The 19,315-nt window shown below is 43.3% G+C and overlaps 1 protein-coding gene and 1 long non-coding RNA gene across 2 annotated transcripts in view; one reads left to right on the top strand and one right to left on the bottom strand.

Moving 5' to 3' along the window:
* The window catches only part of MMRN2 (multimerin 2), a 26,741-nt gene extending 9,289 nt beyond the window's left edge, over positions 1 to 17,452 (bottom strand). The window contains exons 1-3 of the mRNA XM_064145108.1: positions 17,184 to 17,452; positions 2,611 to 2,733; positions 623 to 729 (exon numbers count right to left, since the gene is read on the bottom strand). Of these exons, the coding sequence (XP_064001178.1) occupies positions 623 to 729; positions 2,611 to 2,733; positions 17,184 to 17,452 (499 nt within the window). The remainder of the gene's footprint in view (positions 1 to 622; positions 730 to 2,610; positions 2,734 to 17,183) is intronic.
* Positions 2,624 to 19,315, top strand: LOC135176239 (uncharacterized). The gene is made up of 3 exons (XR_010302575.1): positions 2,624 to 2,767; positions 7,893 to 7,994; positions 19,013 to 19,315. It is a non-coding gene; the product is annotated as an uncharacterized LOC135176239 (long non-coding RNA).

Raw genomic sequence — 19,315 nt, 5'->3', positions numbered from 1 at the left:
CTTAGCAGCTTTGCAGACCGTTATTAAACAACGCAGAGTTATTTTTGCTCATTGTAAGGCAAAGGCTATTCCAAGAGCTTCCATGGAAGTAACAGCCTGGGCTGTGGTTTGCATTGTAAAGCTGCTCCCTGCTCTAGGAGCCAATATCCCTGTGGCCAGGGCGAGCAGACATGAGGCAGGCTGCAGGCTGGAGAGTGAAACTGCCTATTGTGTTCGGATTTGGATGCATTGAGATTTCTGTAGTCAGATGGCTTCATCTTGTCAGCTGACCATAGGGACATTTCACATGCTAATGTTGCTGTCTAATGTCACCACTTTCTACCTGGAAATGGGCATTTCTAGATGAACTTGTACCTCTGACAGGTCCAACCTGGCAAATTAATACCTTTCTGCTTCTGTAAAGATTAGAAAGGTGCTATTAGCAGAAGAATAAGCACCTAACTCTATCACTTACTAATTGCAGCTAATTACAACTACTTGTTTCAAGGTTCCAGTGATTTGGGACATAGAACACCAAAGAGAGTAACACACTGATTCTCAAAAAGTAAAAGAAATATGCAAACCTATTTATTGCCACCATGGCTGGCATTAGTTCTCATGCTTGTTCATTAGCTTTCCTTACCATGCTGTTTACAGTCTTTGCCAATAAATCCAGGACAGCATTTCCACTGCAAAGACTTCAAAACCTTCTGTTTCACTTGATAGACTGGCTTCAGAGCTGTCCTGTACCTAGGGAATAAGTGTCTGGGCATTAGATTGCAAGTTATTGTCAGCTGCTGTCTCTCAGTGAGGATTCACTGACTCACAGCAGTTCAGTGCCAAGCATGTCCTAGGTGACTAATGCCAGTGTGCTAGTTTGAGCCTAGCTAGAATGTTTTGGTGAGAAGAATTAGATTATAGGCTGTGAAAAAGAAACAGTGGTGATGTCTACTTCACTCATAGGGTTGCTGAGATGTATAAGAATGAGAACACAAACATAGATAACAGAGTCACTCTCTTCCTGGGCTTTGGGCTAAATTTCTCTCTCTAACCTAACCTACCATCGGTGTGACTAATCCATCTGCTTTCTAACCCCTCTGGCTGACCCTCCAAGCTACCTTGAGCATAAGGCAAAGTCTTGGGTAAGGTAAAAGGGTGGGAGGAAGGTAGAAGGGTGATTGTGAGCCCCTCCTGGGGACTCAGGTTTCTGGGAGGGCTGTTGTGTTTCTGTATTACCTTTTTAACTTGTATATTTCAGTATATGTTGTAAATATCTGCTTGTATACTGTGCTAAGCTGTAAATATAAAGCTTCATTCAATTTCCAGAGCTGGCTGAGTCTAGTCTGGGTGATTTTCCAAAGTGTGTGAGGGCAGATAACACCCAAACCATCACAGCCAGATGCAGTTAAGAATTTTGTCATAAACTGTATCACTGCTCCTTAGTAAAATATTTGAGCGGTCCACAGATTTTTTTTCCCCTACATAAAATTGCTTTTCAGTATTGCTGCCTACAAGAAGTATGTGCACATTCTTAGAAGCAGACAGAACTGTTAGGAGGAAGTTCTTGACAGAGAGAGTGATTTACCATTGGAATGGGCTGCCCAGGGAGGTGCTGGAGTCACAGTCCCTGGAGGTGTTCAGCCTGGCTGAGGCACTTAGTGCCATGGTCTAGCTGATTGGACAGGGCTGGGTGCTAGGCTGGACTGGATGATCTTGGAGGTCTCTTCCAACCTGGTTGATTGTATAGCTACTATTCTGAGCAGGACTTCAGAGGCCTGCCTTATACTTTACTGTTCTTCAGTAGAGATTTTTTTTTCCCAAACATGTTGGCACTGATCTGACACATGGTTGAGAAATGTCACAGGTGGCAAATCTGTGTAACAGAAAACCACCTGCAATACTTATTGTAATAGAGTCCTTTGCAATCAAGTTTAGATTAAGCCTAAACTTCTGTAATATTCTGATGAGTTGTGGAGAAAGCTGTGTTTTTGAACAAGTATTTTTAAGTGTCATTGGTACTAGTGAAGATAAAAAATCATAAAAAACTTCCTTAGAAGTAAACATGAAACTTTGTTGTTGTCCACAGTAAGAAAAAACAATTAACAGAAGCATTTTTGCAGTTAAGTAACTACATAGATGTGGAAACCTGTAGGTGAGTATTATTTCACTTTGTAAGTGTGTTGTGAGTCAATGTCTCCCAGATTTAAAAATCTATTATTAGTCCTGGTGCCTTAAGGTATTTTATTGACTGTCTCTAGTACTCTTTGGGAAGCCAGTCTTGGAAGAAGAGTAAGCACTTGAGCAATTGCACATCTCTGCCATGTAACTGATTTCACTGATGGCCACAGGCAGAGGTTTTTTTGAGTTATGTGTATGTCATGACCTGAAATTCATGGAAAAGGTATGGTCTGCTATTTTTTTTCTGAATAAACATGTGAATATCTGGAAAATCACTGACTCACCTTGTAACCCTGTGCTTGATGGCTTGGAAAAGCAGTTGTTCTACTTTGGTATTAAACTGAATTGATGCTTTGCTTTTTAAAAACGCATCATTAAATACTTTTGAAAGTATCTTTTAAATACTTTAGAGAAAATTCTCTGTTCTTCAGTGCTTTTATTTAGGATACTTACATGATCTTCTGACAGTCTGGTGCTCCATTTAGGCAGGGCTGTTGGGAGTTTACAATGTACTTCTCCTTCATGCAGGCTTCTATGTATGTTACCATCCGGGAGAGCGTGAAGGGACACCAGTTTCTAGTGGAAGACAGACATGGGAAAGGAATTTTAAGTAAGTCTCTTTAAGTCTTTGCTTGTAACAGTGCCAAAGTGAAATGCAGAAGGGCCTTATATTTTTTCCCTTTTTTTTCCTTTTTCCTGGCTATATGGTGAGGAAAGTGGAAAATGCTCACAGACTTCTCCCTCCACTCCCAGTTCATTTGTTTTCATTCAGGATGCTTATCTGAGCTGGTTACAAAAAGGTCAATTGTCTGAACGCTGATGCATTATTTCCATTTCTGGTCCATTCATTTAGTAGGAGAAATGTCCAACCCATGATAACCTGCAGGTTAATATCACTTTAAATGCCAGATGGTCTTGGCGTGTTGCCATTTCAGATGCTTAATGACTGACTCATCAGGTTGAGGCAGACTGCTTTTGAAAACTTAACCTGTCCTAAACTCCATTAATAAGCAATATCTTCCTAAACAATACTTCTTCAAGATAACATAGTAACTGATCAGATTTTGTTATTTAGACTACCTTTAAAATGATTTCTACAGTCATCTCCAGGAACATAATATTGTAAGAAGGAGAGTTGTTTTCTTGGGGTTTAGTTTTACACAACTGGCCATGGACAAAAGAATTTTACTAAGCTGTTAAATTTTCTAAGCCAGAGTTATATAGATATCTGTTAATCACAGAGTGTAGATCAGCATCTTTCTTTTCAAGAGTTTAATATCAAGATGTAGAAGTGTAATGCTAGTTGAAATTTGATGGTTAAAATCCAAGATCAGAAGTGACAAGAAGTTGAGGAGTAATAACTAGAATGGGAAATTATTTTTTTTTAATACTATTGGCATGTGATGAAATAGTAATTGCAATTATTATTCACAACCTATGTGTGATGGTTTGGGTATTACCCACCCCCCACTCTTATGAAATTGCCCAGACTAGACTCAGATGAACTGGAAACTAAAGAATGAAGCTGTGTTTACAGCTTAGCACAATACATACAGGCATATATACACAAATATATATAGAGTTATATACTAATTAAATGTAACACAGAAACACTTAACCCTCCCAGAAACAATGAGAGTCTCCAGGAGGGCTCCTGACCCCAACCCCCATCCCCTCCTTCTTTCCCTCCCTTCAGAAAAAAAACAGATCAACCTACACATATCTCACTTGATAAAGCTGGAGATCTGAGGGGAGACATCAAAAAAGTGATGACAAGGAGGCTAGAGGAAAAAGGGGTTAGGTGAATTAGAGAGCTATAGGCAGAGTCAGCCAGAGACCAGACCGCCAGAAGGAAGGCACAGCCTGAAGCAAGAGTGGAGCAGTGTGTATGTGTGAAGTGCCCATCTTAGCTATCTTTTGACTTGTTGCGTTTCTCTGCAGAAGAATGAGTGATATAGGGCACACGTTGGGTTTTTTTCTTTCTTCTCACAGCTAAGGATTTAATTTCAGTAAAATATTTCAGTTAGTCTGAAACAGGCACACTGTGCAGCACTTCATTTCAGGGACTGCGTTTACAGAAGTTCACCAGTTAAACACCAAGGGATCCTGCCGTTCTCTGTGGAGAGTAATGAACAGAAAAGAGATGTGACAGGGTTTTTTTAGAATTAAGAAGCTATAGGGACACAAAGGGTCTCTTAGAATCATAGAATCAAACAGGTTGGAAGAGACCTCCAAGATCATCCAATCCAACCTAGCACCCAGCCCTGTCCAGTCAGCTAGACTTTTAACTCTCCAGTGACTGAACCAGCAATTGCATTTTACAGGCAGCCTGCCTTAAAGACAGTCTGGGGCTTTGTGTTTCATTCCAGTTTGACTCTGTGTCCTGCCCATTGTAGGAGGGCACCTACAATGGTTATTTCTGGCGCAGTGGGAACATGTTGCAACAGTATCACTTAACATATTGATGTTAAAACATTTTAATCCCAATTCTTAGGGGAAAAGTGGTCTTGAGCAGTAGGGAGAGAGAAATGAGAAGATATATACCACCCTCACTGCTACAGCTAATGCATCTTAACTTTCCAGCATCTCTGTGTAGATGGGTCCAGACAGGCTGCTAGGATAATACCTAACCTGACTGGTTCTTGTCCTGAGAAAGAGAAGCAGGGATTGGATTTGGTTCTGCTCTTCAAATGGTGATACATTTTTTAGGGATGAGGACCTTAGAGCAGCATACCAAGTGGCAGCTCAGCCTCTGTGGTTTAGGCTTGGAAGCTATAGCCTTCCCTAGGCTGTGCTGCTTGGGCATCAGGCAGGTTGCAAAGTGCTCCTCTTTTCCCAGTGACCTGTGAAATCCAGCTTTTCCCTTTGCAGCAGAACCTACATCTCATCCAAACATCCCTCAGTGCCCATTGGGTTGGAGCTATTGACTATTCTGAACCAAAACACCAGACTCAATCCCAGTCTCATTTTCCAGATGGGAAGACTGGCTTGAAATCTGTTGCAAAGTGGGTTTGAGGCCTTCATCACTCCCTCATGGTAAGGCACCTGTAGAGGAAACAGTACTCTAGTAGTCAAGAAATTAGCTGTCTTGGCTGAAGACCACTTGAATCTCACTAAAAACAAGCTACACTTAGGTTGGATGTCCATGTGGCAGGTATATTCATGATGACAAAACCTGATTATTATGTGTTTATTTACAAACATTGTTCTTCCTGATCCTGCTGCTGGCAATCCAGCACGTGGAAAATTTGTCCCTGAAAAGTTTGAATGCCCAGGAGTAAATCTGATGAGCGAGCAGATGCTATATTCACATGATTTGAACTCTTCCTGCTCTGCAATCCCTAGGGGTCTGCAGTTCTACTGCTCACAGAACAGCATCGGTGGATCTTTGCAGCCATTACTAAGAGCCTTAGAGATTGCTGCTGTCAGTATATGCATCATATGTGCTTAAAGAAGTCTGCAGAAACATTAGAAATCATATTATATGCAGCTATGCATGCCAGTAATTTCCTTCCCTGTAAGAAATCAACAGTAGTTGCTCTGAACAAAAGCAATATTAAACCTTTTGCAGTGCTGATCAGGTAGTATCAGTTGGAGTATTTGGTGGCATCAGGAGTCTAAGTACTCCGTGACTTGGAGCTTGTGTTATAATGGAGTAGAGCATTGTGTGGGGGAGGGAGCTGTGTCTGATAAAGAGCAGCTGAACTTTAAGCAGCTTTTTTTTAAATGGGAACACAGGAACCAACTCTCCAATAATCAGCATATATGGGAAAAGTTTGCCCCTCAGAGAGTTGCAGAAACAATGGGGAACTGAGTCCTGCACAAAAGCCGAAGCTGTGGTCACAGTGGCTGGGCAGCCAGGAGAGGAGGAGGAAGCTGCAAGGAAGCTGGGAAACATGAGGAGGAAAGGGCAGACAGTCTGGGCTTGCTGGGAACACTTCATTAGGCTTGCTGGGACATAGCTTTTTTTTTCTCCCCTGTTTCTTAGGGAAAATGTGATTGCAATTTCAGTGAGCACTCATGCAAGCAAAATTCTTCCTGCCCTTGCTTCTGAGAGATGAATCTGGCAAAGTCTGCAGTGCTGGGAAAGCTGGACAGGAAAGCAGGCTGCTACAGCCTTTGTTATGCTTTCAAGCCAAAATGACTCTTTGGAAGATTTGTAGTTTTAAGGCCCTTGCAAGTGAGGGGATGGGGAATTTTCATGCCAATTATCAGTGGTAGCTGTCTCTCTTAAAGGACAGAACCAGAAAATAAATCCTCTAGTTTTTGTTAAATTATTACTCCTTGAGAATGAAATGTTCTGCTTGTGTCACTAGGCGATCCAAAGCTAACAGGAGCAGGTATGCTCCAGCTGATATCTGCTTCTGAGATGCACAGAAGCCCACCAGGGTTTGTTAAGGCTGTATTGCTTTTCAGTGGTTGGTGTCAGATGAGTAACTCTGAAACAGAGACTCGATTTGTACTTCTATTTAGGCTTTTCTTTCTCACGTGCACAGCAAGCCATAGCTTGGAATGGCTTTTCCCTTTCAAATCCTCTGGAGATATAAAGTGACCAGGCATTGCTGCTGGCACCATTGCTAGGTACAGTATCTTAGGTCTGCCAGATCCAGGCAGATATCTGCATTCAATGTGGAAAACTCCTTTAAAACTAGGATTCTTTGGCTTTAGTGATTTGTTCTTTCCTAACGAAAACAAGACACACCCTGTGAATCATCATCTGGACTGATTTGTTTTTCCCGGCATACTCAGCTCCCATGCAGGTCCTGTGAGTCATATAAGCCATACAAATCTAAACCAAATGTTTACATGCATCAACATGTGCATGAGGAAGAACAGCACTGTGTGGCTGTGAGGACTTGTGCTCTACTGCACATGTGAGCGTACACATACACTTAATAGAAAATAAAACCTTTTCTTTCCAAAGACTGTTAGTGGAGTGGAGTGATCTGATGCACTTTCCATTTACAGAAAGGGGATATGTTGTATCATAAATTAACTGACTAATAGTTGATCTCAACTCGATGCCTTCTTTGAACAGTTGTTAGCATTATGTAGAATGAATAGCTGGGAAAAAAAGAGGAGTCAGACAGACCATCAATAAAAACTTCCTTTAGTGACAGTCACATCTCTTTGTATTCATTCTTCTTTAGTGTCTGTTCACCATCTCTCTCTCACCTGATATTCATAGCTTTTTATGGAGCAGAAGGTCTATATAATACTATGTTTTGGGTTTAATCACACAATGTTTTCAAGTTCCATTCAGCTTATAAAAATGTATTCCTTTGTGAAGTAATTAAATAAGGGCTATCTCTCCCATCTGGGATGCGATGCAATAGAGATGTGTGCCCAAATATTTAACTTGTATTTTATCAAATATTTCCTTTAAGGAAACCTTGCTCTCTGTGACTAAAAGTACTCCTTAACTGTATTAACTTTGAGGGAAAGTATGTCATTCTTTAAGTGGAACGATGTTAAAAGACTGAGAAAGGCTTGCTCTAAAGTTCAGTGAGGCAAGCAGGAGTTCTGGTGGCATCAGTGGGTTGTGAATCAGGCTATGCAGTTTCTAAAAGCTGCTCTTTTACAAATAGCACTTTCTGTATTCAGCTGGTTTCTGGAACACAGCAGCTTTGTGTTCTGCTTCTGCATTTTTTCCCCCTCTCTTTGTACTTGTGTCGTTTCATTCACTGAATATATAACCAGCTTAACGCCTTCTGCTTTTATTCTCTTGAATACAGTTTCCTTTTGACTCAAGCTTCTTCTGCCAAGGAGAAAGAGAAGTAGAAAGAAGTTGCTCATGAGAGCAGACAAGAAGAGCTTTCTCTCCAGTCTGGTGAATGGTAAAGTTTATCACAATACTGCAAGTTGGAGCAATGCTTGAGGGAACCCTGGCAAATTCAGGGCTACAGATGTTTCATTTGTTCAGTTGCTTTTCCTGTTTTACATTCCAAGAAAAGTAACCCTTTTTAAACCAGGAAAAATTAAATCTGAATAATTTTCTTTGCTAGACTAGGTGGGGCTTTTCCTAGGCTTTGTTCTGACCTCCTTACTGAGAGGAGTCTTCACATGCAGCTATGCACTTTGTGTAATTTTGAGACAAGTACATGCTTCTGTCTGAGATTAAACACATCTGATGACAAAGCATTCTGTATTCAAATGAGATTCAGCAAATGTAGGCTGTCCTGAACTTTTAAGGTCTTCAAACTAAAAACTGATCCTAAACCAAAGCTTGGGATTGCTTTTATGTTGCATAATTTTCTGTTTTAGTTGAAATATAGCAAAATGCAGACAGTTCTATCTCTGATTCTAGGATTTGTCTGGGGCACTTTATGTCACACCAAACAATATAAAACACACAGAAGCAGGAGGTAAAGTGAGATGGCTGATCTGTGCTAATTGTCACTCTGCTCAGATTAACACAGTCTCTTTTTCACAGATTGCTATACCAACAACTACAGCAGGACAGTGAGTGAGAGTAAATGCCCCCCAGATCAGTGAGGTTCTTACATCATGATGTGTTCTCATGACTGACACACTGCAATGCATAGTTTAGGACATTTCCTAGATCAGTGAAATTTTCGCCTGAGCCAAAGCTTCAGCATGGGTTTAGGAAGGGCAGGTCCTGTCTCACCAACCTGATCTCCTTTTATGATCAGGTTACCCACCTGGTGAATGTGGGGCAGGCTGTGGATGCAGTCTACGTGGACTTCAGCAAAGCCTTTGACACTGTCTGCTGTTAACAAGCTTCTAGCCAAGCTGGCAGCTCATGGCTTGGACAGATTCACTCTGTGCTGGGTCAAGAACTGGCTGGATGGCAGAGCCCAGAGAGTGGTGGTGAATGGTGCCACATCCAGTTGGCAGCCAGTCACTAGTGGTATTCCCCAAGGATCAGTGCTGGGCCCAGTCCTGTTCAATATCTTTATTGATGATCTGGATGAGGGCATTGAGTCCAGCATCAGTACTTTTGCAGATGACACCAAGCTAGGTGCAGGTGTGGATCTGTTGGAAGGTAGGAGAGCCTTGCAGAGGGACCTTGCCAGGCTGGATAGGTGTGCAGAGGCCAATGGGATGAGATTTAACAAGGCCAAGTGCAGGGTTCTGCCCTTTGGCCACAACAACCCCAAGCAGCACTACAGGCTGGGGACAAAGTGGCTGGAGAGCAGCCAGACATAAAGGGACCTGAGGGTGCTGGTAGATAGTAGCTGAAGATGAGGCAGCAGTGTGCCCAGGTGGACAAGAGAGCCAATGGCATCCTGGCCTGGCTCAGGAAGTGTGGCCAGTAGGACAAGGGAGGTTATTCTTCCCCTGTACTCAGCACTGCTCAGGCCACACCTTGAGTGCTGTGTCCAGTTCTGGGCTCCTCAATTCAAGAGAGATGTTGAGGTACTGGAACGTGTCCAGAGGAGGGCAACGAAGCTGGTGAGAGGCCTGGAGCACAGCCCTGTGAGGAGAGGCTGAGGGAGCTGGGGGTGTGCAGCCTAGAGAAGAGGAGGCTCAGGGGTGATCTTATTACTGTCTACAACTCCCTGAAGGGAGGCTGTAGCCAGGTGGGGTTGGTCTCTTCTGCCAGACAAGCAGCAATAGAACAAGGGGACAGAGTCTGAAGTTGTGCCAGGGGAGGTGTAGGCTGGATGTTAGGAGGAAGTTGTTGGCAGAGAGAGTGATTGGCATTGGAATGGGCTGCCCAGGGAGGTGGTGGAGTCACTGTGCCTGGAGGTGTTGAAGCAAAGCCTGGCTGAGGCACTTAGTGCCATGGTCTGGTTGACTGGATGATCTTGGAGGTCTCTTCCAACCTGGTTTACTCTATGATTCTATGATTTTCTCTTAGTGCAGTATTCTCATTAACAAGAAAATCAGCCTGCATAAAGCACAGGTAAAATACCACATTCACACTGAACATCAGGCACAGCTTTTTATGTGTTAAGGAATGCAGAAAGTGTTCAGCTGTTTGCAAAAGGCACTGGTCCTCCAAGGGAACATGGTATGCCCTTGGGGTTTTAATTATCAAACAGTGAGTGGTCATTAGTGGTCAGTCAGTGAATTCTCCAGCTCTTCCTGAGCAGCCAGCAGTCCTGTGTTAGAAACAGCAGAATCCTTCCCTTTGGATGACTAGAGCTCCCTCTCAGGCAGGGTCTGGGATCTTTTTGTGACTCATCCCACGAGCCACCCTGGTTTTCATTGCCATTCAGCCAAACTGCTTGATTTGCAGTGTACCTTGGCAAGCTGGGCTGAAAACGGTGGCAGTGGTCGTTTCAAACATGTGAGTTTCTATACAGTGCGGGAAGTCTTCCAGAACTCTGAATAATCCTGCTTGAATGCCACTTCTATTCCAGCAGTAGTGCCAGTTGGGCTGTTATTACCTGGGACTTGTCCTGCAGCACACCATAAAACCTTAGTGCAGTGATGGCTTTCTGAGGAAAATTCGATCTGGCTTCTGGGTTTGAGCCAGATCCAAATGGTGTACAAGCTGCTTCAAGAGGTTTTTCCTCAAATCTTACCTGATTTATGTTGTTCTCCTCACAGCAGAAGTTTTACAGCCCATTCAGAGGGCAGCTTATCCTTCAGAATAAAAATATTTCTGAGCATAACATACTTACTCCTTTGTCAGACCTTATCTTGAAGCAGAAATTGCAGGCAGTGACCAGCTACTACAGCTGTGCTCATGCCAGTGATTCAAACATGCATGGGAAGACAAGCTTCCCAGACAGCATGGCTTGGAGGTGCAGTCAATGTGCACCAAGGTTTGCCCTGGTCATGTTTTGGCCATCAGCATAGTTTTGTTGAGGGCTGGACACAAATCACTCATTTACAGGCTGTTGCTGCGCACAAGTTAGGAACTCCTCAGATCCACTTGGAAGTGGTGCTGTAGCTATGCTGAAACAAGAGATCCCTTGCTGAAAGAATGAATTGTTGCAGCTTGCACTAATGAGATGAGAAGCAGAACAATCCTTTGGGCAGAGAGTGATTTGCCGTTGGAATGGGCTGCCCAGAGAGGTGGTAGAGTTGCTGTCCCTGGAGGTGTTAAGACTGGATGAGGCACTGAGTGGTCTAGTTGATTGGCCAGAGCTGGGTGCTAGGTTGGACTGGATTGCTTGGGGGTCTCATCCAACCTGGTTGATTGTATGATAACTCCTATGTTGTATGCAATGAAGCTGTGTCATCTGCACCAAACATGGCAATGGAGCCATTCCACTTGCAGCTGTGCAGCTCAGCAGGAGCTGAGTATTGGAGCACTTCATAAAGTTCTGACAGGAGGCAAGTGCCTACCTTTGATAAGAGATTGCTTCTCTCAGTGAACTGGGCACTGCAAAAGCTATTGTTGACCACTCCATGGCCATACCACTAGTCTGCAGGATGTCAGGCTGTATAGTTCAGCTAACTGCACTTCACCCAAACCTGTTTTATGCCCCATTACTGGGAAATTTCAGTATCCTGTAAGAATAAATCTGTCTTCCTAAGAAAGCCCCTGTTTGGATGAGTCAGCTTGAAACAGGTCTTGATTAAATCAATGGATATTTCCTGTGAAAGTAGACCAAAATAAGGAAAAAAAGCTGTTAAGATGGAGCCTTGTTCTGACTTCAGAATCAGACTGATTTGGATTTTCTCTGCTTGTCTTCACTCAAGAATTAGCTACTCTCTTTTTTGACACCCTGGGTAATCACAAAAGAGGTCTGCTTCTGTGTGGCTGTTTCTATGATGAATTAGAGGAAGGAGAATGTGTGTCACCCTGATAACAACACACCTGCCTGCTACTGGGAGGCTTTCCTCTAATCAAGGGTGAATTCACACAGTCATGTGTCCAAGCCTCAAAATGTGTTAATGCAATTAAGGGTTTACTTATGCTAAAGATTTTTGCCTTTCCTATTTATAGGCAGGGTGGTGGATTGGAGGGTTTGGGGGGGATTGCTTCTTCAGTTTCTTACACATGTGCTGTAACTGTAAGAAAAATGCAGACAGGTGACAGACTGAGTGTGTGTTTATAGGTTAAAGAGAAAGAAATATAAGCAATCCAAGCCAGGAGATGCTTGGCAGCGATGACCCTTTTGGAAAGAGAGAAGTTCTGAGAGACTTTGTCATGGGTGGGGAAACCAGCTGTTTCCCATTGCTGTTTCCCTCTGCTCCTTCCCATTTCATCACCTCAGTCCAGTTCTCCCTTTCTGGGTGAGCCATCTATTTGGGGACCAACTGTCAGCTGAATTACTGAGAGGCAAAGTTAAAAATAACTTCTGTCTTTTCCAAAGATTATTTTTAACCTGCAGTGCTTAAGTGATCTGGTTTACAGTGTTACTTGGCAGGCAGATCAGACCAAGTGAGAGTGCAGGCAGCTTTGGGCTTCGGTGTCAGAGCCAGCATGTGATGGAAGTGCACATTTTAATTGCACTTTTCTGTTTTCTTCTTTAATTGGAATATGAACACCAAGTACATGAAATCCAAGTTGTCAGTGTGACTGTTCTGGGTGTTGTAGGCACATGGACTAAAGGCCTCTCATCCCAGTTCTGCTCAGTGCTGATCTGCAGCTCTCTAATTGCACTTCAGTGCATTGCTTCGTCTGAGAAATAACCTGTGTTTAGAGAGAGAGAAAGCAAGCCCCTCTGAGAGTAATTGCAATAGATGTCTTTCCACGGATCTCTGATCAACAGAGATAAGTTCATGGCAAGGTTATGGAAAAGATTATGTGCTCTTCCTGGGGCCAGGGAACCTTTCCTCTCAAAGACTGGGTCACCATATTCCTAGTCCCCATCCAGCCATGTGGAGAAGGGCATGTGTGTCCAGTTCTGTCTGCCCAGGTCAGAACTGTACAGCCATAAGGAAAGGCATGTAGCTGTATAGGTGTGTAGCCCTTTCCTTCAGCTGCTCTGAGGTCAGCTCAGCACTGTGCTTTGCTCAGGCATATGTCATTACCAAGTATTTGGTGGAAGTGACTCTAAGAAAAGGAAGAAAAATCTCCAAGGTGGCTTGTTAGTTTACAAGAAGTTTTCACAAGGTATCAAGTGTGTCATCCACATACACTACTCTCCTGACAATTGCTGTTTTCTCACTGACCTTATATTAGCCTTTTCCAAATTATTTGATCAGACAGCAGTTGAGTTGGTTACACCTAATGGTAAGTATTAGAGTAGGTGATGAGCTAATGAAGAGTTAATGCACGCTCCTATTTAATATTTACTGGATCACTTCTAGAATTTCTACCTATCTAGTCATGTCCTGGGTAGCTTTACAAGTCTTATTTTAGCTTCTTTTATACACACAAAGGAAAGCCACAAGTAACAACAGCACATTCCTGTGAAGCTCTGCACGAGGCATCTGTTTTATATGGGACATGAGGAGCAAAAAATCTGTGTTGATTATCTATTTTGAGTATTTATGAAATCAAGAACTCTTAAAATGTTTTTACTCTTCACCTTTCGTTGCTAAAACAGGTGCTCATATAATCCATTGATTTCACAATACATATATTTTCATATGTTTTCATTTCCCTTTTTAATTCTGCTGAAAGTTTGGGTAAACATGGATCTGTTTACTTCAGGTGTAGGATAAAATAGCATCAGTCAAACTCATCAGTTCATATAAGGCACAAATGCTGGGGAGAAAAGGAAAAAGAGGGGAGAGGAAAGAGAAGAACAGGTAGTCTCCTTTTGAAAACTGGGCTCTTTTGATAGGTCTGTAACTTGTCCACTTTGAGCATACAGAGCTTCTCCTGTTTCCTCAGATAAAAGCAACATCTGAGATACTAAACTGTTACCTAGTTATTCCTCTAAAGAATAGTTGAAATGAGAATTATTATCCACACATTTTTCTCTCACTTTTTAAAGTCATCTAAAGGTGACTGATTTGTTACTGATTTTCTCATTTTAAAACTCTTAATAGAATAATCTTGTTATCCTGAGAGGAATTCCTTAGTGCAGTAGCACATCCAAGCGTTTGACTGGGATCTGATAAGTCATTGCTTAGAATCATAGAATCAACCAGGTTGGAAGAGACCTCTAGGATCATCCAGTCCAATTTATCACTCAGCCGTAGCCAATCAGCAAGACCATACTGAAAGAGAAACCAACTCAAAATCAACTGGACCTTGTTGAAAGAGAATCCTGACTAATTACCTTGGGCATACTAACCATGATGGTCTTAGCTATTCAAATAACTGCAATAAGAAAACAACTATGACTTTTTAAAAAATCATAGACCTGTAGGGAGGAAATACCAAATCTGTGGCAACTTCTTCACAGTATCACAGTATCACCAAGGTTGGAAGAGACCTCACAGATCATCAAGTCCAACCCTTTACCACAGAGCTCAAGGCTAGACCATGGCACCAAGTGCCACGTCCAATCCTGCCTTGAACAGCTCCAGGGACGGCGACTCCACCACCTCCCCGGGCAGCCCATTCCAGTGTCCAATGACTCTCTCAGTGAAGAACTTTCTCCTCACCTCCAGCCTAAATCTCCTCTGGCACAGCCTAAGGCTGTGTCCTCTCGTTCTGGTGCTGGCCACCTGAGAGAAGAGAGCAACCTCCTTCTGGCTACAACCACCCCTCAGGTAGTTGTAGACAGCAATGAGGTCACCCCTGAGCCTCCTCTTCTCCAGGCTAAACAATCCCAGCTCCCTCAGCCTCTCCTCATAGGGCTGTGCTCAAGGCCTCTCACCAGCCTCGTCGCCCTTCTCTGGACACACTCAAGCATCTCAATGTCCCTTCTAAACTGGGGGGCCCAGAACTGAACACAGTACTCAAGGTGTGGTCTAACCAGTGCAGAGTACAGGGGCAGAATGACCTCCCTGCTTCTGCTGACCACACCATTCCTGATGCATTCCTGATTCTTATCTACCTATTTCAGGGTACTTCAGCCACAAGCCCCTTAGAATTTGGATGGCAGTTACCAGGGGAGCCATGCTGTCCTTCCTTATTTGCACTCTCTCTCCTCACTTCTGGGCATATTTCCTCTCAAGACCTCAAATTTCTTCCATATACTGTACCAGCTTCCCAGCCTTCTGTGCGCTATAAATGTGATGGCTCTAACAAAACAACAAATATCTTAAAGCTACTGCCAGGCTAGGTTTTGATTGTCTGTAGTCATCAGCATAGCAGCTTTGTAATTGGGAAGAATGTTCTGATTTGACTTATTATGTATTTATCTCTATGAAAGAAGGAAATATGCCTATTCTTGGGCAGAAATTAGGACGAGTAATAGCTGGTGCTGAACTGCATTACACAAGGTGCTGGTAAACCGAGTTCCACAGAAAGAAACAAACCCCTGTCAAGACAGTACACTAATCATAGAATGGCTTAAGTTGGAAGGGACCTTAGAGATCATTTACTCCAACCTCTCTACCTTGATCAGGGACACTTTCAAATAGATTTGTTTGCTCAAGGCTTCATCCAGCCTGGCCTTGCACACCTCCAGGGAGAGGGCATCCACGACCACTCAGGGCAGATTGTTCCAGAGTCATACTGCTTTTGCATTGAAGAACTTCTTCCTAAGATCCAGCCTAAACCTACTCTCCCTCAGGTTAAAAGCATTCCCCCTTGTCCTTCTGCTAGACACCCTTATGGAAAATCCTCCAGCATTTCTGTAGGATCCATTCTGGTATCAGAAGGCAGCTGGAAGGTCCATCCAGAGTCTTCTCTTCTCCAGGCTGAACAGCCTCAGCTCCCTCAGCCTGTCCTCATATCAGAGGTGTGTTCCAGCCCTAGCCTTTGGATCCTCTTAGTGGCCCTCGTCTGGTCTCACTCGGACATTACAGTGTCTTGATGACCTCTGCATTCATCTTTTCACATCATTGAATTTTCATAGTACTAATGATTGCTGCCTTGCAGCAGAATGTAGAAGTTCAGAGTACCACCACTTGGCCTTTGTTTTCCTTCCTCTGACAGTGTCTGAAATGCTGGTGAGTTAACAGTGCATGTCATTATCAAACACTACCCATCAGGAAACTTGAAGTCAACTCTTATTGGTGTTAGAAGATGACTTTGGGTTAATGGTGGGAGGTACAGACTTGTGGGAAGATGTAGTATGAATGACAACAGGGTTTTAGTACTCCCCACACAGAAGGGAGGCCTTAATTTTAGTTGTGGATGAGATTAGAAACAAGATTGCATGCTTCTGTTTGTGTGAAAGGGAAGCATGACATGAGTAAGGCTTCACAGTCTGTTTCCATCTTCCTTCTTTCCCTTCCTCAGAAGCATTTAAAGTGAAAAGTACCAAGACATCCTAAAGCATTGAGCTGTGAACAGTACTTGCTGTGCTGCTGTTACTGTTCTCCCAAACAGGGCCCTACAGTATGCATCTTTCAGGGCTATAAAAGATTCATTCACTGTCCTGGTTGGTTTTCATCTGTTTTAAACATTTAGAGACCTACTTACATGCCCTGTAAAATCATAGTGTTTGGAAATCTTTCTGGTGAAGTACCTGCATTTTCCACTCAGGATGGCTACTCCTCTGTTAATAATTACAATGAGAAGTATTTCATTGTCATTTAAACCTTTTGGGGGGGTTGAATCTGTAGTCATGCTTATTTTTTATTCCTCACTATCTCTATTTTGCTAACACTCTGTCATTCTCTTTTCCTCTCCATTACCAAGGCCCAGGTCTGTAGCCAGGCACATTCTGATGATGGGCAAATGTTGCCACAATCAGCATTGGTTTGTGATGAAAGAAAAAGTAGTAAATGAACTCCCTCTCTTTCTGCTTTGCCAGAAAGAGCATTTTGGTTTATGGTGTTACATCAGAACTAGCAGGCTTCACATCTTCCACGTGTGTCCAGACCCCTGACCCCAGTATGCCATTTCAGACTAGGCAGACAGCTGAGAGATGGCCCCATCTGTGGTTTTATCCTCCACAAGCAATGCAGCTTTCTGTTTCTGTAGTTGAAACATTTAGAGCCCTCCTCTTGGGGTGTAGTTTGATTCCTAAAATCAGATATAATTCGGTGAGAGACTTCTGTTGCAAGTGCTCCTTCATCAACAGGATAAAATGGTATCGAACAGGATTGCACTATCACCACATGCAAGACAGACATGTAAGGGCACTTACCCATTTCGGGATGGCAGGCTCTCAGCTTCAAAATCCTCTCTCTCTTCCTGATGTGAGGAGATCACACTTGAAGGATAATCTTGAATATTCTCCCTGAGCCTTCCTGCCTCCCAAGAACTTTCTTCTTCATGTGACACAGGAGTCCTCTGGGGGTATGCAGAGGTCTCAGAAACGTGCACTGAGCCATCGTGATATCCAGGATGGTCTGAGTCTTTGACCAGCTTTGCCAATCCAATTATATTACCGATGAGTAAAAGCTTCACTAGCATGGTGGGTTTCTTCCCCCACCCTGTTACACCTGTCTCTTGCTCTCTTTTCTGAAGCTCAGCCTGGATTAATTCAGGAATGCCTTGGCAATATTCTTTAACTGGAAAGTTGGAAGAAAAAAAACCAACAACTGTAACAAAGAGCGGAAAAAGCTTTTGGCCCTCCCAGCTACTGTGGAAACGTCCGTGGCTATTGAACAATGTGAATCTGGTTCCTGTGTGGGGCTCAAATGTCTCTGACAGAGAGGGGGGGGAAAAATGGTAGGAATATAGCTTATTCAAGGAACTTCTGAGCTTCACTGCCTTCTAAACTTATCTGTGAACAGGAACTTGGCTTTTGTCAACTGCCTTTTCCCTCATGCACAGGAAAAGGATGTTAGCTTAAAGGAAGGGAAGAGAAAAGAAAGGAAAGAAAATACTGAGTGGTGTAACAGATTCTCATTATAGTGCCAGAAAATGTCAAGGACCTGCTCGCTCCAGCACCTGCATATGTGGGTTTTTTTTCTACAATTAAAAGGCTGAGATATCATGACTGTAACAGCAAAATGTACATGGTATGTTCCACAAGTTATGGGCATCAAGACATTCAGAGTAAATGCACAGCAATAAAAAGAGTTCATGAGCACCCATTTTTGTGTGGGCTTTGCAAAGTAGCTCTGTGAATCATACTCTGTTCCCAGGAAAGTGAAAGATTTTCATAAACAGTGTGGCCAGTAAGACAAGGGAGATTATTCTTCCCCTGTACTCAACACTGGTCAGGCCACACCTTGAGTGCTGTGTCCAGTTCTGGGCTCCTCAATTCAAGAGAGAGGTTGAGATAATGGAAGGTGTCCAGAGAAGGGCAATGAAGCTGGTGAGGGGCCTGGAGCACAGCCCTGTGAGGAGAAGCTGAGGGAGCTCGAGGTGTGCAGCCTGGAGAAGAGGAGGCTCAGGGCTGACCTCATTGCTGTCTACAACTATCTAAAGGGAGGCTGTAGCCAAGTGGGGGTTAATCTCTTCTGCCAGGCAAGCAGCAACAGAACAAGAGGACAAAGTCTCAAGTTGTGCTGGGGGAGGTCTAGGCTGGATGTTAGGAGGAATATTCTTCACTGAGAGAGTCATTGGATACTGGAATGGGCTGCCCAGGGAGGTGATGGAGTCACCATCCCTGGATGTGTTTGAGCAGAGCCTGGCTGAGGCACTTAGTGCCACAGTCTGTTTGATTGGCCAGGGCTGGGTGCTAGGTTGGGCTGGATGAGCTTGGAGGTCTCTTCCAACCTGGTTGATTCTGTGATTCAGCAAGGTCAGGATTACTGAGCATTTTAAAGAATTTGTCTGGATTGTCATCTCTGGATCTCATGCCTAAATTTGTTGTGCATTTTTAAATCAGTGTGATGTGAGAAACATTTACCAAGAGCTGCTGTAAATAGCTACTTTAATTTCCACATCCTAGTAATAAATAAGTTTAATAGAAAGCTATGGAAGTTGGATGTAGTTATCTTAATGGTTTTGTTTTACTTGATGGTGCTGCGTTTAGTTTTGCTGCTATCACAGATCAGTGTTTCTTTTCTTACTGTCTTGCAGGGTGGTGAGCTGTGACAGTTTCAAGAATGAAAGGAAGGAGAATGATGCTTCACTGACAAAACAAGGCAGAATGCTGGTGCAGCACTGCTAGATCACCTCTGAGTCTGAGGGATATGAGACGAGCAGCCCACAGTTCAGTACGTCACACAGAGCATTAGATGGAAAGCTTTTCTGGACTCACTCCAATGCCAGCTGCAAAACAGAGGACAAAATCTCTCTAGGATTTTTGGAAGGCCTTGCTATGAAAAGCTGTGAATGTGCATCTCCTTATCAGTGGTTGGCTCTGCACAGCTCTCCTGATAG

Source organism: Pogoniulus pusillus, chromosome 6 (genome assembly GCF_015220805.1).
Source record: "Pogoniulus pusillus isolate bPogPus1 chromosome 6, bPogPus1.pri, whole genome shotgun sequence".
Lineage (NCBI taxonomy): Eukaryota > Metazoa > Chordata > Aves > Piciformes > Lybiidae > Pogoniulus > Pogoniulus pusillus.
Note: the sequence above shows the minus strand (reverse complement) of the source record. Positions and strands in the feature narration are given on the sequence as shown.